Source organism: Tauraco erythrolophus, chromosome 13, assembly GCF_009769465.1.
Source record: "Tauraco erythrolophus isolate bTauEry1 chromosome 13, bTauEry1.pri, whole genome shotgun sequence".
NCBI classification, from domain to species: domain Eukaryota; kingdom Metazoa; phylum Chordata; class Aves; order Musophagiformes; family Musophagidae; genus Tauraco; species Tauraco erythrolophus.
This window is the reverse complement of record NC_141477.1, coordinates 14573167-14600468: the sequence shown is the minus strand read 5'-3', so window position 1 is coordinate 14600468 and position 27302 is coordinate 14573167. Positions and strand designations below refer to the sequence as shown.

Genomic DNA, 27302 nt, shown 5'->3' with positions numbered 1-27302 from the left:
AACAAATATCAAAGTTATTAAATAGTTATGATGTAACAGTATTGTTTCACTAAAGGAGCTAGAGGTTACACTGCTGTTAAATTCTACTTAATTATAATGAATAATACCAGGGAAGTGAGGAAACATAAAAGCACAGAAAGCCAAGTGCTGTAACTCAGACATGGAAAGACAGCCAGCACACTGAATTCTTACCACACAACTACTAAAAGAAATAAACACAAACAATAATTATCTAAGTGACACATATTCAGAGAGTACTTTTGTCAGTCTGAGATGCTGTCTAGCTAACAAAAAATATTTATTTTTCAATCAGGGAGAAAGCTACTTATGAACGTTTCAGTGTGATATTGGAAAAGATCTCTGGAGATCACCTAGTCCAGCTAGGACTTTGACAAGATCCCTCAGCACTAAAGGATGAATCACATCACGTCTTGCTCACTTGCATATATTCTTCTTCCCCTCCCCGCCCACACTCCCTCCCCTAACTCCCCAAGAATCTATCCTCCAGTTGTTATACAGACTGATGAACACTGTTGTATGAGCCCTTCTGGTCAAAAAGGTCAGAAGGACAGTACTAAGAGAAAGTGACCCTAATTGACAATTAACTGAAGAATCCAAAAAGACTGCTGAGCTATTAAGCACTTTCCACTCACATGTCAGTACCCATTTAAGCACTGCCTCACATTCGAGCACCCATTTAAGGTGGCCAAAGAAGTTAAACCACAAGTATCATCTGAAATAACAGTGAGCAGGCCAGAAAGGAGTCTGATTTTTAGTACAGTTTTCATGTGGTCCTTCTCTACCTCTACTACCCGAGAGCTGCAAAGCTGCTGTATCTGTACCTGGGCTGCATCCAAAGAAGCATGGCCAAGCAGATCTAGGAAGCTGATTCTGCCCCTCTGCTCTGTTCTCTGGAGACCCCACCTGGAATACTGCACTCAGCTCTGGAGTTTCCAACACAAGAAGGACATGGAGCTGCTGGAGTGAGTCCAGAGGAGGGCCACATAGATGATCTGAGGGCTGGAGCACCTCTGCTATAAAGACAGGCTGAGAGAGTTGGGGCTGTTCAGCCTGGAGAAGAGAAGGCTCCGGGGTGATCTTATAGCAGCTTTCCAGTACCTAAAGGGGGCCTACTCTCCTAAGCTGGAGAGGGACTTTTTACAAGGGCGTGTAGTGATAGGACATGGGGCAATGGCTTTAAACTGAAAGAGGGGAGATCTAGATTAGATATAAGGAAGAAATTTTTTACATTGAGGGTGGTAAGGCAGTGGAACAGGTTGTCCAGAGAAGTTGTGGATGCCCCATCCCTGGAAGTGTTCAAGGCCAGGTTGGATGAGGCTTTGGGCAACCTGATGCAGTGGAGGGTGTCCCTGCCCATGGCAAAGGGGCTGGAACTAGATGATCTTGAGGTTCCTTCCAACCCAAACCATTCTGTAATTCTATGATCTCGGATTCAAAACACTGATGAATCCAAGTGCTCTACAAGCAGGATTAACAGGTACAGTTATTGAGTAGGTAAGGGAACAAAAGTTGTTTCTTCTTCTAACTCCTCCGATATCTGTACTGAGAAGGTTCTTTTAGCTACATACAGATGTTTTAGCGTCCTAGAAGATCCAATGGTAGCTACTGCACAGACTGGATGTGTATGAAATTTTGAATGGTCTGGAGGTTTCAAAAGAGATGCAAGAATATATTTAATGAAATGAACTCAAAGCAGTCCCTACTGTTAGCATTTGGCCCTGCCATCAGACTGAGCACTTGGCCATATTAACAATAAGCAAAAGTAACTACGAGCAATAATGTGGGTTATTTTTTGCTCCCTGTACAAAAGACAACAAGCACTGCAGACTACTGGAGAAGTTATGGAGCCAAGAGGCAAACAAAACATATGAAGCTGAATTGCCTACAAACCATCCTCAAGTATGAAATGTCAATTAACTACAGAAAAAGAAGTTTAAGCTTTTGGCAGGAAATGCCCACTGCATGCAAGATCTCTGCAGAGAACGCTGTTTGCTTTGCAGTTGCACGAGACCGACTATTCCTTGTATATAAAGTTGTTACCACTTTTTGAGATAGATTTTTTCTTATTCCTTTTATTTTGCATTCAAAAAAACCCCCGTTTTTCACCCTATCCTTCAGATAAATTATTCTTTTAATACAACGTGGCTTTTACATGAAGCCTTTTTAGACTGAAAACATGCTGTAACACTAATTTTTCAACAGCCTTCGGGGCCCGAACCGGATTTTCATCATCATGTTGTTACTATCTCAAGAATTGGCAGAAAAATTTCAGTGGTAAAGCATCATCATTTTCCTCACCTTTAAATAGTTAAGATGATAATCCAAAAGAACAGTTGCATTAGTGATGCTATCCTTGGTTCCCACAAACACAAATGGTACCATTCCCTAAAACACAACAACAGTAGTCCTGTGGTTATTGATCAGGCATCAAAAACTGAAGAAAATCAATTACTGTAAAACTTGAAAACAATTTTTACAACATGGACAGGCATAAATTAAAAAAATAAGTAAGACATAGTATATTTGAGTTTTTACATTGACTATATCATGTAGACTTGTTTCCTTTATGCAAAAAGGTTTTTTTTTTGTAAGAAAACTCAGACTGTATGCATCACAGTGCCAACATTTATTTTTCTGAACAAGTTTTCCTCCCTTCAAAATTAACACCACCTTTGTTGATCACGTCTACTCTCTCACACCAGGTTCTTTTAGGCTACGCATCGGTACAGAAATCTTTCGTCTTTTAGAAACAGAGTTAGTACTTCAGCTAACAACTGATAACTTATATTTCTTTTACCTTTCAAGCATTTTGTTCAAGCAATTCAACAAATATCCGAAAAATGTAAAGCTGGAAATTGTAATTTCTGAAATTATGACACTTGGAGATAAAACATCTAAAGACTAACTTAAGCAGCCAAAGCAGGCTAAGAAATCTACCTAAAAAGGCCCCCTTGAGTGTTGACAACAACTAAAATTTAGCAGATACAAGGATGATTTCCACAACGAAACTCCTGACACTAAAATAGGCCTATGCAGCATTTCAGAGGTGTGACTGCAGCCCACACAGACCCAATGAGCTCACTTCAAACTTCTTGGCTCTTGTACCAGCTGCAGCCTCACCATGGCAGTATGAGCTTCACTGTGCACTGCAAAAGTCAACCCGAGAGTCTTACAAACACCCAGCTGCTGAAATCTATGCCACTGCAGACCCAGAGCTTGGCTACACCTATTGAATTAAATTTTGGGTTTTTATCTCATCATGCCCTCTAAAGACACCTTTAATTTTCACTGTACGCACACCCTTTTACAGGACTGCATTCCAAAGGAGGGTTTCTTTTTGCAAAAGTGAAGTGATTTGACACACAAACATCTTAAGCAAAAAATAATATCTGCACAGTATGCTGAGGTTCCCTAAGAGTGGCAAGTCTATAATTCTGCTTTTTGAAGTTTTTCTTTTTTTTTCTTTTATAAGCAACTTTTGTTAGATCTTACACATTTGCATTAAGTAACAAAGAAAAAAGTTTTACACAATCCTCTAACCTTAAGAAACCTCAAGACTAACGCTAACTTTCATAAGCATTAGCAATCCTTTAGCCACAGGCATCACTGACTGAAATGTTTTATTATCTGGAGTATCTTAAGTTTCATAAATATTTAACATAAGTTGATAAAGAACAATGAAATTTCTACTAAACTGGCACTAACTACCTCATAGTATCGACTATTAAGAGATCACAAGAAAACTGACTTAAAAAGGCATTTAAGAAAACTGCTTGCTGGTGATTTTAGCAGTGGATTCTAGGTACAGCAATGGCAATTATTAAGAATACAAGCTGGTAACAATGTTAAGCAATTTTAGTCATACAAAAGCATCAAAGTACTTATTTATTGAACCTTATTCCTGTCTTCAAAGCACAAGTACCTTAGTTTCAGTGGTGAATACTGAGCAGACTTTCTGTGCAGAGGAAATTTAGAGATAAAAATAATACATGCTACTATAACAAAGAGTAACTATCTGATTTTAAAAAGATGAAAAGTCTGAAGATCCTGTTATAAAATTCTGGGAGTTATGAAATTGCACCTGAAATTTATGCGCAGTATTCTAATATCTCAGTCATAAGAAAAAGAACCCAATGCTGTAACAAAAAATTAAAACTAAACTACTGTTCTTTACAAAAAGAAGGGCTGTAATACCCAAGTTCACACATGGGAAGATTAAGCCACATTTATTTCCAATACGAAATACAAAAACTTACAAGAACTCATAGCTGCCAAGATGTGATCTCAGGTTTCTGTTACTGGTATGACACAACTAACACGGGAAGCAGTGTAAGCAATGCCAGTGCTAGCAATGTCCTTCACAGCTACAACAGAGAAGTATGAATGCAGAGCTTGGCAGGTAAAAAAACCTTTTGTCTTTAAAAGGTGCATTTCGGATTGAAGAATAACCTTTTTCAAGCCAGAAGAAAAAAAAAACACGACATACTAATTGCAGCCATGACTATTTGCTCTTTTATCCTTCTACTATTCTGATTGCAGACTCACTAAAAATATTGAAAGTTTTAGCCTGCAGCAATAATAGCACCCTCTTCCTTATTACGCTATTCCATGAATTTTATGCTCCAAGAATTTATCATTAGAAACGAAATATGACATAGCAGTGAATCCTTTAAGTGTAGGATAGACACATCAGATAGAAGAAAAACTAGTAAAGTAGTAAAAAAAACTTAATTGCTTAGTCACCGTTTATAGAAAGATGGAAGCTGGATCGTTGAGTCTTCAGTAATGGTTTTACAGTAACAATACAAGATGAAATAACTACTCAAGCAAGAACATACGGGTTCCAGAAATGTATTCCATATCTTACTCAAAGTAGCAAAGACTTCTTACCTGGTACATATTTAGATTCCTAGGTAAATTAAAGACAGTTCAGTTTTCTTTAGGCACATTTCACATTTGAAATTGCAGGGAATCTGTTTGCATTGAGATGTTAAAGACTTTGTGCCTGAAGCTTTCCTTGCAAACGTGCAACCTCTCCCCTCCACACAGCCCCATATAAAGGCACCTCAAATTACAAAGTTTAAGAATTCATTAAGGCTCTTTACAAGGCTGAGAGCCTTCCTGTGCAAACCTGGAGTACCACATTGTTTGTGCTTGTTTTTTCTTTAGGTTACAATTTACAGGCTATTGTGAAGTTAGGTAATATTTTTTTAAGAAGACAGATAAGAAATAAGTAAAAAAATTTAAACCAGGTTAAACCTTAAGAGATCAAACTCAAAGCAAGTTAATGAATGAAAACATAAGTTTCACACACACTGATTTACAGCTTAGCAAGTGCAGGGAAACGGTGTCACTGCTTTTAACAAGAACAAAATGAAATCTCTAAGAAAGTGCATCACCAGAAAAATTCACAAAGCATTTCTCAAAACACGGGTAACAAGTCAAATTGATATAAAAGTGCCCCTCAGCATTGATAAGGAAATACAGATTTCATCAGAAAAAAAACACATTAATCAAAACTTTATCTTAACACTACAAAGACACAAGGAAGAACTTATTTTATCATTGGGTAGAATATAACCACTAATTAACACATAGAAATCACATTAACTGAAAACATACCTCTTCTTGGGGAATATTTTTATCGTTTTCAGCCTCAATTCTCACTCTTACAACACCAGATTTGTCCACTATCTCCTGAATCAGTTTTCCATTTTTTCCTATTACTTTTCCTATAGAAAGAACATACAGAACATTCCACTTTTAGGGTTTTCTTCCAAACCTGAGTGTATTAAGTGTATTACTGTACTCTAATTAAACAAGAGTATTTAGTACAGTGCAAGAACTTGTCAAAAATTACTTAATACTCCACAACAAAGATTTAGTTAATGAGCCATGAACTAAAACGTCTAAGTACATTTGGGGCATTAACCCTGGTAACGTTTCAAAGCAACTACTGCAGCATACAGAAAGAGAGGTACTTTCTTAGGCAAGTTTGTTACTGAGTAGAGTTTCCTTCTTTTTCAAAACTCTTATAAGAGAGCAAATAAAATTCAATCACAAATGCTCACATTTGTATAAAATTATTTGAAATTACACATCTTGATTACAGAAGTTAAACCAGTTAAAATAATGATGGCAGCTTATCATTTCTACTTATCACCACCAGAATCAGGAGGGAGTGGGGAAGGGAAAAACACTGTTTTTAAATGAGTTCCAGAGCTGAGGTGCCATTTGTAGGCACTTGTCCCATTGCAGAATTTCACACTGCTTGAACACCAGCTTTCATACACTGCTTGACAACCTATTCAAGTATTTGCTTTTAAAAGTACGTTATACTGTCTAGTGTCTTCCCTGTTCTTTTCTTATCTACTGAATTAAGCCATGTATTTTTAAGTTGCTTTGCAGCATTGAAAGCTCATTAAAAGATTCCCACACATACAAGGTCTGCACGCATTCTTGAGGACATTTTTTAGGGTGTTTGATAATGGAAATCTATTAGATTGTCTTTGGGACATTTCCTTGATCACTGAGTACCTTAACTAGGTGTTCAGCTCATCTCACAGTGCTGCTTCTAAACAAACTGTATTTCAGATGTAAATAGACAGGAAAAGAGACAAATACAAGACAAAGAAATTATTCAAAACATACTAGGAAAGTATGAGACTCTAGATTTGCTTATTGTATAGCTGAACTAACCTCTGGACATCTTTGGATGAAGTAATCTTTGGAGGAAGTAATTTAATTCTTTGGCTCAATTCAGAAGCTATTCTACTTCTTATCTAAACATCAGCACATGGGTTCTAGTTTAAGATATCCCTGAACTGCAAACCAGTAGGTAATTTCTTATAATGTACTGAAAGTAAATGTGTCCGTAAAAATTCTGCATGGAGCTGGAAAACAAAAAAAGCCCCAAACCCCAAAACTTTGTACCACCTAGAACCCTTTCATGATGAGAATTTCTTCAAACTTTTACCTTGCCACCCTTCTAAAAGTAAAAACTCAGCCCTCACAAAGTATTTTTCCTTACCATCACACAGTTAGCTTCCAGAATTGACATACCTACTAAATTTCTTGGGACTTGTATGACATCTTCAGCAAATTCAAGGTAACTTCTTGCCTTTTTCACTGCATCTTGATCCTGAAATAGATAGATGTATGAGAGAAATGAGATCCATTTTCTCAAGTTTTTAGTTGGTTGGGTTTTTTTGCAAGGCTAAAGGAGGGAACTTACCTCTCCATAAATATGGAATGTGCAAGTATCTTCATCAAGATCAATCGCAGTCACTCCAGGGACTTTTCTGGCTTGCTGAATATTAGCACCATGAGTGCCAATGGCCAAACCCATTAGGTCTTCACGTACAACAAACTGTTCATGAAATCGTGATGCAAGTTGTCTAGAACTCTGAATAACAACACAATGTTAGCTTGATTTTTAGTACACTGAAAAAAGAAATCACTATAAATTCAGAGTTGATTCTTTAATCAGGTACTTAGTCTACTTTTTATTTTAATCAATTCTTTAATGCACTTATTTTCACTTTAAAAACACTCAAGAGTCTTCACCAGAAGTCCTAAAATCACCTTTTAAATATTAACATAAGGCCAGCCTCCAGCTATGTTGACATCTCTATATTTTGAATTACCATGGAATATCTACAGCTATCAGGTGTGACTATGTAAGAAAGCATTTGTGTGGGTTAGTAAAATAGGAGCTGTGCTGTTTATTAACGATAACCCTACGATATCTGAGGAAAAAAACACACCCATTTCAACAGGTAGGGAGGAAAAATAGCAATAACTCAATTGCTGGACACAGAAACTATATAGAAAACAGAGTAACTATGGATATCTACTGCACTTAAAAAATAAAATGAAGAATCTGTGCCTATGCAAGACAACATAAAATTAACGCATAACTGCAATACATTGCTTGAATTCAGAGAACAAGCATGTTAAGAAATTCATCCAGGAATCACATTTCTACCAAGACAGAAGGGTCAAGCTAAGAACTGGAGACTATCACACACTATCAAGACAAAACCCCTTTCTTCTGCAGGGCAGTAACAATCACTAAAGACTATACTATTAAAACAGCTTCTAATCACATGATTGAGGCTCAGTTGCTCTCAAATTACACCACCTGGTTACTCTTTTGCAAGTCTCCTCACCTTTGCATGCAACTGCTAACACCACAAACCAATAACCAAACAATACCACACCACAATGAGGGTGGTGAGGCAATGGAACAGGTTGCCCAGAGAAGGTGTGGCTGCCCCATCCCTGGAAGTGTTCAAGGCCAGGTTGGATGAGGCTTTGAGCAACCTGGTGTAGTGGAGGGTGTCCCTGCCCATAGCAGGGGGTTGGAACCAGATGATCTTTAAGGTCCCTTCCAACCCAAACCATTCTATGATTCTAATACAAGATGGCTTACAGAATCTTAATGAGGATCTCCTATATTAAATAAGATACCAAGAAAGAAAAAGAAAAGCTAACAAAAAGTAACCAACTTTCGGATCTGGAAGAGGATTTTCAAAACAACTGAAAAAGTATTGTGAGAAACCCAGATAAAACTTGCAAAAGATATATAAAATAGGGAAAAATCACTGAACAAATTATAACTCTAATGACCACAGGAAACTACTTCCTAAAGCTGTTCAGAGCTTACAAAAGAACTACGTTAGCGAGCTCTGATTCGATGCAAAAGTATGCACATACATGCCCATATGTAAAATACAGTTTCAATATTTTCTTAATTGTATAAAGCTTCCACCACACAACAAACATGTAGAAGAGCTGGGAACAGAAGGATGCTTTTGAGAAATATCTTGTAGAACACTATGGAGTTGAATGGTGCTGAAAATACTCAAACATGCAGGAAACTCAGATTTCATCAACACTCATCCTGCATTGATATGAACAGCCTCTGTTAATCCCAGATGGCTCAGATTATTAGCATTAATAGGCCTCAAGAGTGCAAGGAAAAACACTTGGGAAATGCTGAAGTGCATGCAGTTCAGAACCTGTCAAGTACGTGGGGAAATCGTTAAAGATAAGTGGACACATTCTGTTCAGAAACAAAACCACATGTTTAAGAAGACTAAAACAATGACTGATAAGTTTCTCCTACACAGCCTCTTCATAATTTCAAAAACCAGATAGTTTTCCTACAGGATGCTTGTGCTATATGAAGCAGGAAGATCACTAAGTTTGGCCACCCTGAGAACTAAAAGAAACATACAGAGAGAAATCTGTAAAATATAAACATACAGGACAAAATATATTTTATGATAACAAAATTGTCATATATTTAAAGGAAGTTACAGTACTTAAATCTACAGAGAAGAGCAAATATAAAAGTGTGTTAAAAGAGTTAAAGAGTTATTAGTTACCATAGCCAGTAAAATTCCTACATAAAAATGTGGACACTATCCACAAGCATCTGAGCATAACCGAACACAGAAAAGTAACAATAATTTAATGTATTGAGGGAAGACAGAGAATTTCCAACTGTGATGGTCTATTAAGTAAAATGGAAAGAGTGCTTTGCAAGGAAGAAAAAAGAAAGCTCTATGTTATCTTTCCAGAGCCAAGATATATAATACTATACATGCTTCTGCATCACAGTCAGAGCTGTAACTACTGTGAAGACGTGTAACAAGCACATTTGAATTAGAAGTGTAACCTGAGCAACACGAGACCTTAGAGGTGAGAAAACATCAAGAAAGTGCCCACAGTAAGTCCCTACTCAGTCCCAGCTAAACTGCTACTGTTACCTAACCTGGTCCTGCTCAAAGCTGTTGTGAAGACCCTGTGCTAAATCACTGTCACAAATTACTGGCTACAGTAGATAGTGATGTTAAGTGTCCCAGTGTCATGAAATACTTCATATACTCAGAGTTCTGTTAAGCACTTTATTTCCTAGATTACAGACAACTCAGAAAGCAAACACTGTTTCAAATGCTCTCAGATCTACATTCTAACTGGAAATCCAAATGCCCATTTACTAGCTGACATCTGTTACAGATCACATGAGAGTAGAGAACAAGATGATCAACTCAATGATCAATTGTTAACACAACTATCTACAACATGTAGAAAAGGTGAAGCTACATCATTACTGGGGACCTTGGCTACAACAGTCAAACTGTAGTTACAATGCTTGTACTAATACCTGATTAGCTTTTCTGTAAATTATGCATTACATGATGTAATACATCATTTATTTAAACAGGAAATTCTGTATTCTACTTCCCTCCAATAAATTAGGAAGAAACAACTATGCAAATAATGCATTAATACCTACTTAGAGGTCGTGACTGAATTGCATTTAGGCAGAATAAAATAAAAAACAGAATGCAAAATATACTTGTAAGTTCAGGCTTTTTAGTATGTCAAAGTAACAACTAAGTCACATCTACTGGGAAAGAACACAAACAGAAAATAATTGGTTATTTGACCGGATGCTCTAAAAGCCACATTTGAGAAGCAGAGCCATGCAAGTCAAAAAGCTGATATGCAGAAAAGAAAAAAGGTTCAAGATGTAACAAATAGACAGAAACAAACAAACCTAAAATAAGCAGCTGGTCTAGTCATTATGGCTCAGCGGGAAAAGTAAAATACTAGAAGAAAAAAGGCGGCAGACATTTAAAGTTCAGAAAGTACAAGACACTGAAGAGAGCTGACTTGATGGAAGCAATGAACTACTACTACTAATGCAGTAAAGCCCAAAGCATCCACTAGCTATTTCTTCTGCAAATGGACACGTGCAGTCTGCTTGTATGTTAGTGTCTCAATAAAAGTCATACTTATGATTTATGTTACCTGAAGCTTTTCAGGTTTGGCTGAAATTGAGTTTATTTTAAGTACAGGAAACACAAATGCCAACGTGAGAAATACCAGACAACTTTCATCATGCAAATTATAAGCATATATATCTATCTCATAACCTTCACTTAAGTACTGCTCAGGTAAAAACTAAAGTCCAATAATGGTTTCCTGGAGAGATCCAAATTGAGTTCTCGAGACCTGCAGCAATAAGGTTCAGCCTTACAATGACAGCAAGAATCCAAGATTAGTTTGGGAAAGGAATCAATGACAACAGCTGTTGCTGCATGCATTTGTGGGGGCATGTAAAGAGAATTAGCTCTAGAGAGGCTGTTGTTCTTCCCAACTCCAAAATAATACTTTGCACTTCAAGAGGTAAACTGCCCACACAATTGTCAGTTTTGGAGGAAGACAGAGAAGAATGGATTACTGAAGAGCTACAGTGGGGGGGGGCTCAAGAAGGAATACCAATGAGAAGAAACTGGTCCTTTATTGGTCTTGAAAAATCAAGACCCCAAAAAAACTCGGATTACATCTCTGAAATATAGAAATCAAGAGACTAAAAAGAGAACAACGGAAGAGAAAACTTCTTGTAACAGTGAGTACATCTACTGGACACAAAAGGCCAGAGCTACATCCAGCTACACCACATCCCACTTCATGCTAAAACTCAATAGATGCAACCCTCAGGGTGAGCGGGAATGAAACCTGGCTCTGAAGTAACAGAGCTGGTGTACGCCCATGTAAAACTGAATTACAATAGTTCGAGTGGTACTTTAGCTCTTGACAGTGAATCTAAAAAGAAATTTTCAGAAATGTTGCTATTTTCTGATTTGTAGATAGGAGAAAAACCATGAAGAAATGTTAATTCTACTGAATAAAGATCCTCTTATTTCCTAGCCTACTCTTTCTTTTCTTTTCTTTTTTTCTTTCTTTTTTTTCTTTCCCATGGACAAGTATGAGTCAAACTTCTTGCCAGTCAACACCCACTCTCCAGTCACAGGAATATCAGAAGCTGTATCTGCTGTAAGATGATTTCCTAACATTTTATCTACAGACAAAGCCGTTCCTTCATACATCCTATCAACACCAGTCTCTCCCCTTCCATCTCTTGTTTTCACCGTGTGGTTTTGCAAGATCCAGTTCTAGCCCATCTCGGCATCATGCCATATTCACTCCCATCTATTTTTAAAAACAGTAATTCAAAGCTATTGAACATGTGGCACCATTTGTGCAACAATGGTTAATTATTTTATGCTTCAAAGTACAAAAAAATATATGTGTATGTGTGCTTACATATATATTTGTATTTAAACCCACACAAAATCCTGCTGAATAAAATGGGATTGGGTAAAAATGAGTCATTGCAAAAACAGGCCCTTTAATTGTAAACTTGTTGGGTTGTATCTCCACCTGCCTCTTTTTAACACCAAGAATAGTGTTGGTATGTAATAATTAATTTCACCTCAATGCCAGTCCTAGCAGCTAATTCACAAGTTTGCTTTTTATTTCACTCAAATTACTTCACAGAAAACAAACAACATACCTCCAGCTGTTTGCTGGCTTCTTCATTTCTCAGTATCAGGGATAACTTGGTACGAAGACTTCGAAAGTGCATATCGATCAGCATATTTGCCCGCTTTGTTGTTACGTCATTGATTGACTAAATTATTAATAGAGAAAACACAGTGCTTTACATACGAACTTTTGAAACACACCACTGCCAGTGATATGGTCAGACGTTTGTACTTACCAAAATAATAAGCTGGTGGTTTTCGGAATCGTATGTTACAGAAAAAGCTCCAACTGCCTTTTTGAAGTCCTTATGTGCAGATTCTTTGGCACACCTAGGAATAAAAATGCTACAAAGTTAATAAATGCTGCATTTATGGTTCACAGCCAAGATTAATTTCTTAACACAAAGAATCTAAATAAATATATCCAAGATCTCCCTTTTAATGCAGGTGTTATTCTGTTATCATTCATTTTACTAATTTTTCTTTCATTTGTTTTCACGAGTAGGATTAGAAATATTTCAGAAATTTTCTGTATGTATGTCTATGAAATGACAAACTAGTTAAGCAAAACTACATTAAAAAGCTATAATGATTACAATCAGCAAGTCCAAAATTTCAAACACACCATGAACCAGTATGATGTGTGACACCACTGTAACCACTGCAGCATTCCAAGGACCTTATGCTCACCACATGCTGTACTTTGCTTTTCCAGGCTTCTTCTGTCCACTTGCTACTTAGCGAACTTGCGTACCACAATATTAACTTCAGAAATTCTTAGTGTAATCTGAATTTATAGCTTATTACACCATGAGGCAATAACCTGTATCTCAAAAGCAGTAAGTGATCTGAAGCTAAAAAAGGGGAGTCAGTATCAATGTGAGTTTTAGAGCTGTATTTACATGAGAACATGTCTGTGCTCCAGGAGAAAACGAGCTGTTTCTATATCATGCTATGGCAGGTTTGATTATTGTACAACTATTCCCACAGCCATCACCAACATGCCTTATGCCCCGCAACATGAGGTAACATTTTCTTTTGTCATTAAATATCAACTTGCATAGATTGTCAGATACTCTATCAATGAAAGAGTGACCGCTTGAAAATTATCAATAAAGCTGACAAAGAATGCATTCAGATTAAGCTGTGCACATCACTGAACAGCTGTAAGAATAACAATCTTAATGTCTTACTGCAGACAAATCTTAAAAACTTGAAGAAAGTATCTCCTCCTCCAGGACTAAACTACATTTCAAAAATCATCTTTTCTATTTCTGAAGTATGAACATGTCCACATCTGTATTTCCTACATTCTTAACGTGAAAATTTTAAAATTTAATTTAGAGCAGTAAAAAGCACTTTTATTCCATCTTGTCTCAGGCTGAAGAAGCTACTCACATTTTGAAACAAGTTATAAAGAAACGCCTGTACTTACATTTGCCTTAAATCTTCTGGAACTGCCAGTTTGATTTTATGAAAAGTATCTTTTGTTGCGGGTTTATTGGGGTTCACAGATCTCAAACGCTCAATTGTGACAATTTCGTTGTATGTAGCATCACAGGCTGCGTATTCTATTACGTAGAACTGATATAAAAATAATAAAATCATCCAAGCCACACATTTTATGACAAGAGTGAGCATTACACTACTAAGTGAAAGGTACTTTTGTTAACCGTACAAGCCAAATTTGAACTTTTCAACCTGAAGTTAACGGTAATTGCCAACAGCTCTAATCAAGAAACTCTTTGAAAATGAAGAGGGACAAGTTAAATATACTGTGCACATCAATATAAAAAAACAACATAAGAAAAATAAAGTAAAAATAACTGGTTTGTGTATATATATATATGTATATATGCATATTCCTACCTCACCCTTTATCATTCTCACTTTAGCCAACCACCAACAGCAGGGTTCTTTTTCATTTGCCCTGGAATAAACCTAAACAAAATACATACATTACACACCTGTAGCATTCTCAGAAGACATCACGAAAGCTGACTAATATGGTTAGGAACAAAATATAGCAAAACAATATTGATACATAAAGTCTCTAATCTAAGCACCACGTATCAAATTTCTCTTGCAAATACAAGCAGGATATAAAATTACGTACGTAAGATTGTACGGATAAAGAATATTGTTCCAAGTCTACTGGCATTAGTTGCTTCAGTCTTGCATACAGTCAGAAGAGAGATAATTCAGCCTTTTACATCTGTTAATATTTAATCAACAACATTTCTAATTGTCTGTAGGTCTGATAAGGTCCTACCAGTGGGTGGTAGAGGACATATATCTACACCACTTTAGCACAAACATGATAACAGCCACGCCAAGGAAGTTTTGTCATCTTATCTTTCAAATCAAAACAAACTTAAAGAGCAGGCAAGTAAAATGTCAATCTTGGAAGTTCTTTTTTTAAAGTAAATTTTTCATAACCTTATAAAATAAGGAAGTTTTAGGAATGTGCTATGTTACAGCCAGTCTCTCTGTCTATATAGGTAAGTATTTACACATACAAATATTTTTACATTTTATGTACACACACATATAATGCAGATTCTCTCATTCGGCTTGAAGCTTTGGTAATATAGACGTTATTATCTTACAGCTGAAGAAGTACAGTCCAGCATTTATTTCTAGATTAATTCAGCTCTGATAAAGAACTTATATGCAATCAAAGAAACTGATTATGTTTGCAAATCAGAATGGAGGTTACCGTACACAGAATTCCGAAATAGCTGTATGGTTTACAACTGTCAAAATCTCTTTTCAACAACACGCTTGAAATTGTGTTTTATGGAGTACTTAGAATTAAAAAGGTGACAGCATATAACACGGAAGCAAACCTTCTACTGGCTTGGCTGACATTTTTCATCCCGAGTTCTCTCACTTCTCCAAGCAAATGCTGTTTGTGGAGCATACGTACCTCTACTTCATCGCTTTCATTTATATCTTTATTATAGCCCGCAGGAGGCAGAAACCTCACATCATGGAATGGTATTTGTCTCTCTGGTTGCCAGCTACAAATAAAAATACAGTAAATGGCCTAAACATTTTCACCTTCTTTGTAAACAGAAATCAGAAACATTTTCAAGTCATTAATTTTACATTTTAGAATTTTGTGCAGACAGGTATTAAAGGTAATGTGATCCGACGTATATAGAAGAAGAAGAAACACACCTAACTGACCATTAAGCACCTTAAACGTACCCCTGATCCCACCTGCACTGTTTTGAAATCTCCAGCAGCAGTTTTTACTCTATTTACAGCTACAGGTTTTAACTCCAACATTAGAAACGCAGGTTAAAAAACATTTCATTACATGTTTGGACACTTCCTTCAAAATAAGCCTTTTTTTTATGGTTCTACTATAGATTATGAAAACTTGCTCAGAATTCAGTCTGAATATAGTTTTAATTTTCAGTTTCTTTAACAGAGACTGGATAAATGAGCACGGAAAGAAGAGATTATTTTTAAAGAAACTAGAAAACAATTTCCAAAATACAACAGATGATGTCATAACAAAGATTCACAGGAAAAAGTATATAGCAGTATGTTATTTCTTTCCTGAAGGAAATGAAACCTGAACTAAATGGTGTAATGGAAGGTTAACTTTTTATACCCTTAAATAATGGGAAAGGAATATAATTTCATTTTTGGCTTAGAAACCTGCTATTTATCACTTATCTATAAAACGAATTTTGTAATAATGTAGTCTGCTAAATCTAAATTAAGACATTTACCTGAGAAAAAGGCTGTCATGGTACCACTGCTGTCTTATTCAAACATGGGTTGTCATGCAAATTCAGTAACAACATGCTTATCTTACCAACAAAACCCATGTTACTATAGTTTTGTACTTAAAAATATTTAAACAATTCAAAGCATTTATACAGAAATGTCACAACATCGTAAACATCAAACATAACTCTAAAATATTCTAGCAGCAAGTTTACAGTATCTAAAAGATGCTACTCTACATTTTTATTTAGGTTAATCAAATGCAAGGTTGATGCTTTGTATCATTTATAGATATAACATCAGCAATATACTTACTTGTTTTCAAATGCAACTGTTATAGAATCTTCATGCACATCCTTTACAAATGCCTGTGTAGAAAAAAAGGTATAATTATAGTCTGCTTACAGATATTTTAAAAAATAGCTTTAAACCCATACAATGCCTTCCTTTCACAGGTATTGATGGAAATCAAAATTTAAGTAGGCTTTCAAGTCAGCCTTTTTAGTTTTGCAATAGACTTACACGAAACGCACACTGAAAGTGGTAACAACATCCTTGGGTCCACGCCTGCCAGCACACTGACACACAGACAGAACGCCCAAAGCCCATTCCGTCCGCTTTTTAGAAGCGATGGGAAAGATTACTAAAAAACTACAAGATGTTTCTAAACAGTTTTACAAATAAAGTTTAAAATGTTTAATTTTATAATCACATTTTTTGTATTAATGTGTAGAAATTAGATGTGGAAATTAAACCACGTCAGTACTCCCTAAAAAAAATAAATAAATCCTGTGTCTCCTCTTTCACCTCAAGCAAGTTTGAACATTGCACTAGCAAAACTCATCCATAACCATTTCAGCACAATTTTCCCCTTATTTACTGCATCACACTTAACTTCCATAGTGCACAAACTTAAGATAAATGCCCTGCAGCCCTCCTTCAGTTTTCTTCTGGGGGATGGACAGCAGTCGTGCCAAGTATCCCACACAACCACAAAGCAGAGTATGGCACTGAGATTCAGCACCAAGAAGGCTTTTCTGCCTTATGCCACTCAACTGACTGACCTTTGATCAATCTGCAGCTTTAAGCACAAACATCCCCCCCACATCTACAGAACAGCAAGATCAATACTCAAAGAACTTTGGGATTCATGAATAAAAATGTTTTTCACAGCCTCAAATGATGGAGGTCATAGGACAACCAAGGATAAAAGGACTGGATTTTTTTGTTTCTTTCTTTTTAAAAATATTTGTATGACCTTCTGAAGCAGATAAACATTGATGAAGCGCTAAGTATTCCACTAATATTTGTCCATATATAGTATATCCTTGCAAGGTGTGTAGATAAAAGCCTATAAGCAAGACTGAGTATCAAAGTTTGTTCTACCAACGGAGATCCATCTTAGTAGATAGAAAAATTCTCACTAAATTGAAAATTAATTTAGCAGTAACTAACACTTCTGAAGAAGAATGAGTTAATGAACTGTGGAAAATTTTATTCTCTTCACGTTTCAAGTTCCCAAACCAAGAAAAGCTCTTATCTCTTACAAGAAGGTAAGAATTTCTTTCTCATATGGAATCTAAATGTTTTTTCAAAATTCTTTTGACAGTTTTTATTTCTGAAGTATTACAAAGTAGTCCCTGAGTTGCAGTAGTACCTCAGTATCAAAGAGCAGCAACACCTGATGACCCATACAGAGCTTCAAGAACTGGTTATATTAAAATTAAGCAGCACGTGTGCACAAGTGTCATTACTCAGAGACATTCAGTACGAGAAAGAAGTGCAAGGGCAGTTAATGCTCTGAAGATAACTACTGCCACCTCGAACAGAAGTCACAGCAACGCCGCAACGACCATAGCTTTACACCTTCCTTACCTCAATACTGCAAGAATAAGGCCACCAGAGTTTATTATTGCTAGCATCCAAAGGAGATTTAAGAGTCTTTAACAGTACTTACATAATTACATATCTCAAAATTCCAAGATGTTCCTTCCAAGAGGACTACAAGCATTGTTGATATTTTTTTAATGACATGATAGAAAACAGATTTAAGACCACATCTCAGGATCCTGTTGACAGTAGTACAGAAATGCTGTTTACATAAAGAGGCAACACAACTCCCAAGTTGATCATTATGGATACCGAGCATTTATCTAATATTTCATACTGATGTATCTTCTGTAAGAAAATTCCAGAAGTGGATATGCATTTGACAATTACTATGGTAGTCTTGACTCATTTCACAACATGACACACATCACGTTAAAAGGCTCCACCCACATTTCTTCCAATATTTTTCATGTGGTGCTCTGAAGTACCTATTCTTACAGATGTAGAAGAAATGGATGCCTTAAAAACCTGAAAAATACTGTTATCACTACCAAGTACCTTCATGTCACAAACTGGAAAAAGATAGGGCTTGGTATTATTAGTAACACTTGAGTATTCAAAAGAAGAGATTATTTTATGAGGCAAATCCAATAGAAATGACACCAAGAACACTTAACAGCCATGAAGAAAACAGGTGACAGTAACACAAGACAATGCCCTGAGAAAGAATTAGTTGATACTCAATTTTCTCATATTCATAAAACAGCAAAAAAAATCCTGCTACGAAAGATGCTTTCAGAGAAGTCATCCCCTTCATGGCGATGAAAACACCAAAAGATCCTCTAAATAGCAGTCTGTGAAAGTTACAGGAAAAAACAAAAAAAAAAACCCACACAAGCCCCTCAGCAAAGAGCAAGACTACATCTCATATGCAGGTCTGATAGATATTAACACCCAAGTCATCTCAAGTAGAACCCTAGTGACTACAGCAATGTAAGTAACCAGTGGTAACAATGCTAAAATCTACCGTTAATAAGTAAACCAGGTGATGGCACAAATAAATCTAAGTTCATAGAATCACAGAATGGTTTGGGTTGGAAGGGACCTTAAAGATCATCCAGGTCCAACCCCACTGCCATGGGCAGGGACACCTTCCTCTACACCAGGTTGCTTGCAGCACCATCCAACCTGGCCTTGAACACTTCCAGGGACGGGGCATCCACACCTTCTCTGGGCAACCTGTGCCAGTGCCTAACCACCCTGACAGTAAAAAATTTCTTCCTTATGTCTAACCTAAATCTCCCCTCTTTCAGTTTAAAGCCATTGCCCATTGTCCTATCACTACATGCCCTTGTCCAAAGTCCCTCTCCAGCTTTCTTGTAGACCCTTTAGGTACTAGAAGGCTGCTAGAAGGTCTCCCTGGAGCCTTCTCTTCTCCAGGCTGAACAGCCCCACCTCTCTCAGCCTGTCTTCATAGAAGAGGTGTTCCAGCCCTCTGATCATCTTCGTGGTCCTCCTCTAGACCCTCTCCTACAGTTCCATGTCCTTATGCTGGGGGCCCCAATACCAACCCCTGAGGAGCACCACTTTTCACTCGTCTCCACTTGGACATCGAGCCATTGACCACAGCTCTTTGAGTGTGACAATCCAGCCAATTCCTTATCCACTGAGTGATTCATCCATCAAATTCATGTGTCTTCAATTTACAGAGTTTTATCAAGTTGAAGACTAGCCTAAGACCTTTAAACACCCTAGTACTTCTTCCCAGTAAGGGTAACAGAACACTAGAACAGGCTGCCCAGAGAGGTTGTGGAGTCTCCTTCTCTGGAGATGTTCAAAACCCACCTGGATGCGTTCTTGTGTGATTTGATCTAGGTGGTCCTGCTCTGGCAGGGGGATTGGACTAGATGATCCTTTGAGGTTCCTTCCAATCCCTAACATTGTGATACTTATGTTATCTGGAAAAAGTAAAACTTGGGACACGTAGCTAGTTAACGAGTACTGAACTATGGGTAATTCTTGTCTTTGATTTACAACAGGTTCTAATTTAAAGACTGAAGATCTCATACAGGGGATGGAGGACCCTTGTCATCGCTACTGTGTCTGTCACCGTAAAAAAAAAAGCAATGAACTTCATTAGGTTGAAGATGATTCCAACAATGTGCAAAGGTTTTCAAGTCAATTATTTTAGGTTCTTACTGCCTTCCAGTTGCTACAAAAACTCTCCTTAAACAGCTCTTCAACATTACTTTGGTCACAATCCAGAAACCTGAAGGAATCTGAACCAGGAACATGAGGTAAGTGTTGACCATACACAGGTAGCATCAATACAGACACTGCTAGGGAAAACTATAAAACTGACATAATTTTTCTAGCTTATACCAAGTTCAGAAGGGTCAACCACAGAAACAGATGGAGTACCTGGTTTTCACTCCAGCCTGGCCAAAAAAGTTGATGCCATAACACTGTTGTTTGCCTCTTAATTTCCAGCCTTGCAAAACTACTAAAATTCATTGTAATGACTTTGTAATTAATTATAAAGTGAATGATGCCTTGCCAAATATCTAATTTCAAACATGCAATACATACAACACTTCTGCCTACTTCCATGTGAGATTTATGCTTAAAAACAATTAATCTGACAAAATGCATTAATAGCCTAAATATTTGGTTGTCTAATCTCGTCTACTCATAGAAAGGTGGTTCTCCTTGTTCTTAAGTTTCTTGTGCTAAAAATTAAATTAGACCTTTAACAACATAAGCCAAATTTACAGACATAGGACAAGTCAGCCCCAGATGTCAGTACTGACTTCACACAAAGTACTACGAAAAGTACAATGACCATTCATCAGTCTTTTTTGAAACAGAAGAGTATAAGCTGGACACAGAATTTCAAACATAAAGGTGCATATATGTGAGTTTGAAATGCACACCCAAGAAAGGACAGAACACTGGCTATGATGAATGTGAACACATGGATGAAAAGCATTAAAAACATAGTGAAACTAGACGGAAGTAAAATGAACAGGACAGTGAAAGACTACAGCAGCTGGGATATCACTAACGGCAGAGATGCCAAATAAGAGTATGCAAAAAGAAATGAGTCAGTGAAAAAGGTTTGCTTTTACTTCTGTGAACAGAAGCACATTTGACAATGGCTAAGGTTGATTCTTCTTCTTCTCTAATGTGGAAAAAAACAATCAAATCTATTAAGTTATCTACACCAACTTCGACTTTCAGTCACATAAACCATTAATGTTTCTCTCCATGCTTCAGCCATAATTAAGTAAAGTACTTTACAATCCAACATTGACATGTCATGGCATTTCTCAGACACATGAGCATTCACATTCTAAGAAGGGTTATATGCTGAAGATACGATTTAAATGTTACAAATTATTTGACGTAAAATAAGGATTATTGGAAACACCAGTACGTTTGCTAATTTGGCGCTACATGGACTGACAGACACTTCAGAGGAACCAACAAAGCTTCCAGCTGCCATGAATTTTTGTCACTTTTTTTAAAAAAGTCTGCTCACATCATCAGGTGTGAGCATTGTCGACCACTTTAATAAAGGAGGATAATTAACTGTAAGGAGTGAAAGTAGGGAGAACACGCTTTTTAAGATTAAAGAAACGTTGATACAAATGTGCACCTACTGTTTGCGTAACGGTTCTGTAACATGTCACACCTGTTGGAAGGAGAAAGCCAAAGGGAACCGACATGGCTAACCAAGTCTGAGAAAGGCAGGCCGCACAAAGAAACAAAACAGGGAAAGCAGAACGGTCACAGAAATGGCCGCCGAACGAGGGGAAAAGGGTACAGGCTGTCATCCTCAGAAGGACTGGGCAGACAGTCTTGGGAATGTACAACGAGACTGGAGATTGTTTGCTGAGGATGTGTGTGCTGAACGGTGAAAGAACAGAAAAAACTGATAAGGAACGCAAGAGTAGGCCAAAGGAACAGCTGTTAACAGCGAGACCTGAAGCAATAAAGAACTAAGACGAATGGTTTTCTCAATTGTAGCTTCAATGAAAAAATGTGAAGTATCTAGAAAACCAAGGAAACAATGGCACAGTGCTGAAACCACTGGGATAAAAAGTAGATGTTAAATAAGGTTATAGAGCAAGAAGTGGCAGAAAAATTGGTTATAGATAATATATAGTTTTCGAATAACATTTGCTGTTGACATCTATCTGCCTCATAAACAGGATGCCTTCCATCTTGAGCAGAGGATACAAGAGAGAATCACCCCCAAACTGGAAAAGAAAAATCAGTCCCACACTGGAAAGGTATGTCCCCTTTTAGAGGGAAATAATACCTAAAGTCAGCCTGGGAAAGATGAGACAAAGGACTGTCTATTAGCCCTCTGAGAATGAGGTAAGAACTTCAAAACCCAATTTACTACACTTCCACAAGAAAAGATGTGAGAAGATGTGCCCTAATAGCCTTTACCTTCAAGATTTAGCTATTTAGCTCTGAGCTGCAAACAGGCAGTTCCCTCTCCTTTGGATTCACAGTCCTGGTAGTTTGTTGGACCAACTGTCTTTACGTAAGGGAATCTAATCTCCTCTTTCCAAGGAATCTGGGCCCAGCAACATACCAAGTCATGACTAAGCATCTCTAGGTACTAGATTGTCAGTTATCCCTGAATCATGCTCACTGTTTGCACTTCACTTTCCATAGAATATTTATTTCATCTTAGCCAAGGAGACAAAAAAAACATGAAAGTATGAGGCATTCACCAAGCAATATTTTAATTCCATTCAGAAAGAATTAGTCTCTGCTACACAGATCACACCAACACAACCCAGTATTCTGCGAAACGTAGTGCATCTGACCAGTATGAAGTTTTAATTAAAATCTTCCAGTTGAGTATGAACGCATCCTCAAACCACCTCCTATGTTTTGTGTGGAACATGATCCCTCTAGATGTCTCTCAGAAGGCGTTCTGGATCACGTCCCACATACAAGCAGAGAAAAGACTGGTTTATTACGCTCAGTAGGACTTAGGTGACAATTAGGCACCAGTTTTGTACTGTTGAGATTGAGATGCTGCTGGGTACACTCAAAAATGAAACTAAGTGCTTAGAGACTTGACTTTATAAGGGCCTGAGAGAGCTACAAGGAGGACATGAAAATCTGAAGTCCCTTCATGACTCTAGCAGCCTCATATTCCTCCTTTCCATGTTTTAATATCAAGACAGAGATATATATTTTTCCAAAACATTTACATATTCTGATGAAGATCTTCAGAAAGATTCAAAGCCAAAGAAATTGCCACAAGTTACCAGTAAACCACAAAGTTAAATAAAAGAATTGTCCTGCTTTTGATTTGTTTGCAGTGTTACTGCTGTGAAACATTTCTCAGGAGGCTGCTTAAAGAAACTTTTTAAATGAAAAAAATAAAATCATTTTGCAATTAAATCCGCACTTGACATCATCACACACTTCTTGTTATGCTGGGTCAACCAATTTATTTTATAATCAAATGCCCCATCTGCAAGACAGGCATAAAATTAACAAGAAAACATTTAGATAAATTATTTAATAACACAGTGATACTCAGACACTATGATGAAAGAAAAAAATTGTACCTAAAATTAAAGTAATTCAGATTAGAGGAAAATTGCTGATTTACACTGAATATCATTGCATGAGGGTTTTAGTTTTTTAAAAATCTTTTTTAGTTTTAAAAAAAAGTTGCTGCAGTTGTCTTAAGTGTGATCCTCCATCTAGACAGGTAATACAGGTGAAGATGAAAAAAAATCTGTGTGCCTTATTTGTCCCCTTAGATAATTTAAGTAAGTCCTCTTGGTTAGAGATTAAGAAGAGAAAAAGAAATCCTACATTTAAATTTCTAAAAGTTAAAAGTCAAACATAATGTGCAACTTGGAGATGATATCTGTGTTATAACTTGGATACACTTTAATGAATAAGCTCCTATGAACACATGCTCAAGTGAAACTTCCACCTGAACTACAACTGCCAATGTCAGTATGTTATGGAAAAAAGGGGGATAACACCCCATGCCACCAAAATTTAACATAATCAAAAAAAGTTACAGAACCTTTCAATTCTCCCAAGTTGCTTTGATAATATTTGTCACTAAAGAACGCACAATGTCATTTTTTATCATAATCTGTTTCGTGTGATTGTATAAACACTCTCGTATAATTTGACAAAAGCCTCATTAAAAGTTCTCTTGCGCAATTAATTTATGTCTTCTGTTTCTTTCTGAGCAAATACTGTATCTTTAAAAAGTAAACCTGATTTTTGAAAGTGCTAAATAATTTAATTCCAGGAAGCAATATACAGATCTAGGACTTTGGCTACCAGTCCAAACCCACAGGATGCTTATTCACCACATTTACAGACTTGCTTCATACATACTTTAAAAAAAATAAAAATTCTTTTCAGAATAAGATATTATCACATGCATTTTAAAAACAAGCTTTTAAGAGGTCTTTTTTTCTTAGAAACACTCGGAGCTGTTGGAACTGCATCATTTGGATATCAACCTGCCCTACCACCCTAACATCAGTGTGAAATTCTACCTGTTCCTTCATTGCTAACATAAATATTAGATGTTGCACAATAACCAGGCCCGATTTTTAAAGTACTAGGAACATTTCAATGATAGTAAACTTGCAGAAACCGATCCATGACTGTTGCTGGGATGCTGATAACATGTCAATGATAGCAGGCCCCAACCCGCTGTGCCCAACTTTTATTTTTCTGTGAATACGGTAAACCCACAGATTACACCCTATAATATGCTGATTAATACAGTCTAACTCATGCAAAGCCACAGAAATACCACGCAGTATTAATAAAAATATTAAGCACTCAGCATATACGTTCAAGGCTCAATGATGGCTTTATTCAGCACCAGCTCAAGGGCTCGGAAAGAAACGCGGAATGTCATCAAGAAGTTCCAGCGAGAAGTACGTTTCATAATTTAACGTATTTAGCAACTCAGCACACATGTCTTCGGTCAAGCAACGCGCCCTCTCACACCAGTAGCAGCGTGCCCCGCCATGGCACTAAGAGTAGGGATCCACGACAGCATTTTATCACGAACGTGTGTTTAACGAGCCCCCCCCGCCTCCCCCCACCGTGCACCGGCAGCGCAGCTCTCCAGGAAGGCTGGAGAGCGAGAAAGACTTTCCTTAAGCACCGACAAAAGCTGAGGATTTAGTCATTAATGCCCCATCCCCAGCCCTGATCCTCCCCTCGGCGCCGCGGAGAGGGGGGCCCGGGGCTCCCCTGGCCTCGTCTCGCAGCGGCAGCGCGGGGCCTCCCCGTCCGTCCCCCCCACAATGGGGGAGGCCCGAGGCCTCCTCGGGCGCCGGGGGCCTCCTCGCCTCCCGCCTCGCCGGGCCTCGCGTTCCCTCAGCCCTGCGGCGGCGGCGGCCTCCGGCCCCTCTCACCACAGAGGCCAGGCTCCCTCTCCCCGACACCGAGAGGGACCCGCCGCGGCTTCCACCTCTGCCCCACTCCTCCTCCTCTCCGTTCTGCCCCGGGGCCCCCGCTTTCCCTCTGCGCGGGGAGGAGGAGCCGCCGCCTCCTCCTCCTCCTCCTCCCGTCCCCGGCCCCGCTCCCTCCCCTGAGGCCCGGCCCGACCCAGCCGCGAGCACCCGGTACCTTGTAGAAGGCCCCGTTGGAGCCCCGCACCTCCACCACCAGTTCCTCCATGTTGTGCCGCGGCGGCTCGGTGCGGGAGACCCAGGCCCGGCGCCGCCTCCCTTCCCTTTCTCTCTCCCGGCGCAGGAGGGGGGAGGAGAGGAGAAGGAGGAGGAGGAGGGGGGGTGTGTGTGTGGGGGGTGTGTGTGCCGGGAGGGGGAGGGGAAGGGGAATCTCGGTTCACTGCGAGCCCGGGGGGTGGGGCCGCGCGAGGGGAGGGCCGCGGGGGGGGAGGGGGGCGGGGGGAGCGCGGGGCCGCTCGGCGCCTCCGCTCCTGGGCCCGGCCGCCCGGAAATGAAAGCGAAACGGTCACCGGGCGGCGCGCGGGGGGACGGGGGGGGGGCGCCCGTTTCGAATGTCAACGCTGAATCCGCGTCACGTGACGGGCCGCGGCGGGAGGGGGCGGGGCGGGGAGCCGGCCGCAGCCAGCGCGCGCCGCTCGCCCACCGCCTAACGGCCGGGCCGCGCGCCGCCGCGGAACCAACGGGCAATCGCACCCGGCGGTGGTGGCCGAGAGCCCGCCTCCCCGCCTGGAGCGCCTCTGAGTGACTGCCCCGCCGACCAATCGGATTGCGCGGAGCCGAGAGCCCGCCTCCCCGCCTGGAGCGCCTCTGAGTGACTGCCCCGCCGGCCAATCGGGTTGCTCGCGTTCTAGGCGGGGTGCGCGGCCTGCTCCGCCAGGCCCGTGGAACGGGGGGGGCGGGCTGGGGTGTCCGTGTCCGTACAGCGGCCCGGGGCTGAGGGGGGCACGGGGGGCAGTGCTGGGGCCTCCGAGCGAGGAAAGCGGCCGAGTAACGGCTCTGAGAGCGATGGCATTGCGGGGGCGCACGGAGAGACGACGGGAGGGACGGGGCCGAGGGAGCGCGGGGGCTGCTGGGACGGGGAGGGGCGGGGCGGGGCGGGAGGAGGCCCGCGGCCGCGGGGGCTCAGCCCGGGGCCGCGGGGGAGCTGGGTGGATGGCTGCCCCCGAACGGTGACTAAAACGTGAATTATGGTGGCAGTTTGTACCCAGTTCTGCGCTGAGGAATGGTGTGGGTGCTGTCGCTGTGCCGCAGAGCTGAACACCTCGTAAGGGGTGTGGTACAGGGTGTGCAGACCGTTTGCCGGGAAGGCCCGTGTGGGGCCGGGAAGGCTGCCAGCCTGCTTCTCCGTGTGAGACAGAAACTTTGCTCAACAAATAACAATCCACCATGTAACACGTACATTTTCGTTACGTTTAAGCACTTGTGGACATTTCAGCTCAACTTTCCTAGCGCTGTGCATACAGTTCACCACAGAACCTGGTGGTGATCAAGAGCTGCTGTGTCCGTGATAAGCGTTTACGACTGAAAGTGTACTGGCACAAAAGTTGCTTGTTCAGCCTTTCGTTAGACCTGCACAAACATTAACATCATCTTCCTCTGTGGTTTGTTTTCTGTTAACTACAAAGAATGAGAAGAAAAAAAAATAGTTCTGCTGTTACCTTCAAAAATCACAATTACAATGTATTAGTACCATGGCTGTGATTTGACTGAAAAATCCCAGGATCACAGAATCACAGAATGTGAGGGATTGGAAGGGACCTCAAAGGATCATCTAGTCCAATCCCCCTGCCAGAGCAGGACCACGTAGATCAGATCACACAAGAACACCTCCAGGCAGGTTTTGAACATCTCCAGAGAAGGAGACTCCACA

At 39.4% G+C, this 27302-nt stretch overlaps 1 protein-coding gene across 5 annotated transcripts in view; it reads right to left on the bottom strand.

Moving 5' to 3' along the window:
* Nucleotides 1–25744, bottom strand: part of FMR1 (fragile X messenger ribonucleoprotein 1) — a 38891-nt gene extending 13147 nt beyond the window's left edge. For all 5 annotated transcript variants that reach the window (XR_015222497.1, XM_086619404.1, XM_086619405.1 and 2 more), the window contains exons 1-11: nucleotides 25590–25744; nucleotides 16425–16477; nucleotides 15295–15388; nucleotides 14235–14306; nucleotides 13801–13949; nucleotides 12602–12695; nucleotides 12395–12511; nucleotides 7256–7426; nucleotides 7084–7162; nucleotides 5644–5753; nucleotides 2320–2406 (exon numbers count right to left, since the gene is read on the bottom strand). Coding sequence is in view for 4 of the 5 variants with exons in the window: in XM_086619404.1 (XP_086475530.1) it covers nucleotides 2320–2406; nucleotides 5644–5753; nucleotides 7084–7162; nucleotides 7256–7426; nucleotides 12395–12511; nucleotides 12602–12695; nucleotides 13801–13949; nucleotides 14235–14306; nucleotides 15295–15388; nucleotides 16425–16477; nucleotides 25590–25640 (1077 nt within the window). In the remaining variant the exon portion in view is untranslated. The remainder of the gene's footprint in view (nucleotides 1–2319; nucleotides 2407–5643; nucleotides 5754–7083; nucleotides 7163–7255; nucleotides 7427–12394; nucleotides 12512–12601; nucleotides 12696–13800; nucleotides 13950–14234; nucleotides 14307–15294; nucleotides 15389–16424; nucleotides 16478–25589) is intronic.
* Nucleotides 25745–27302: the final 1558 nt, after the last annotated feature.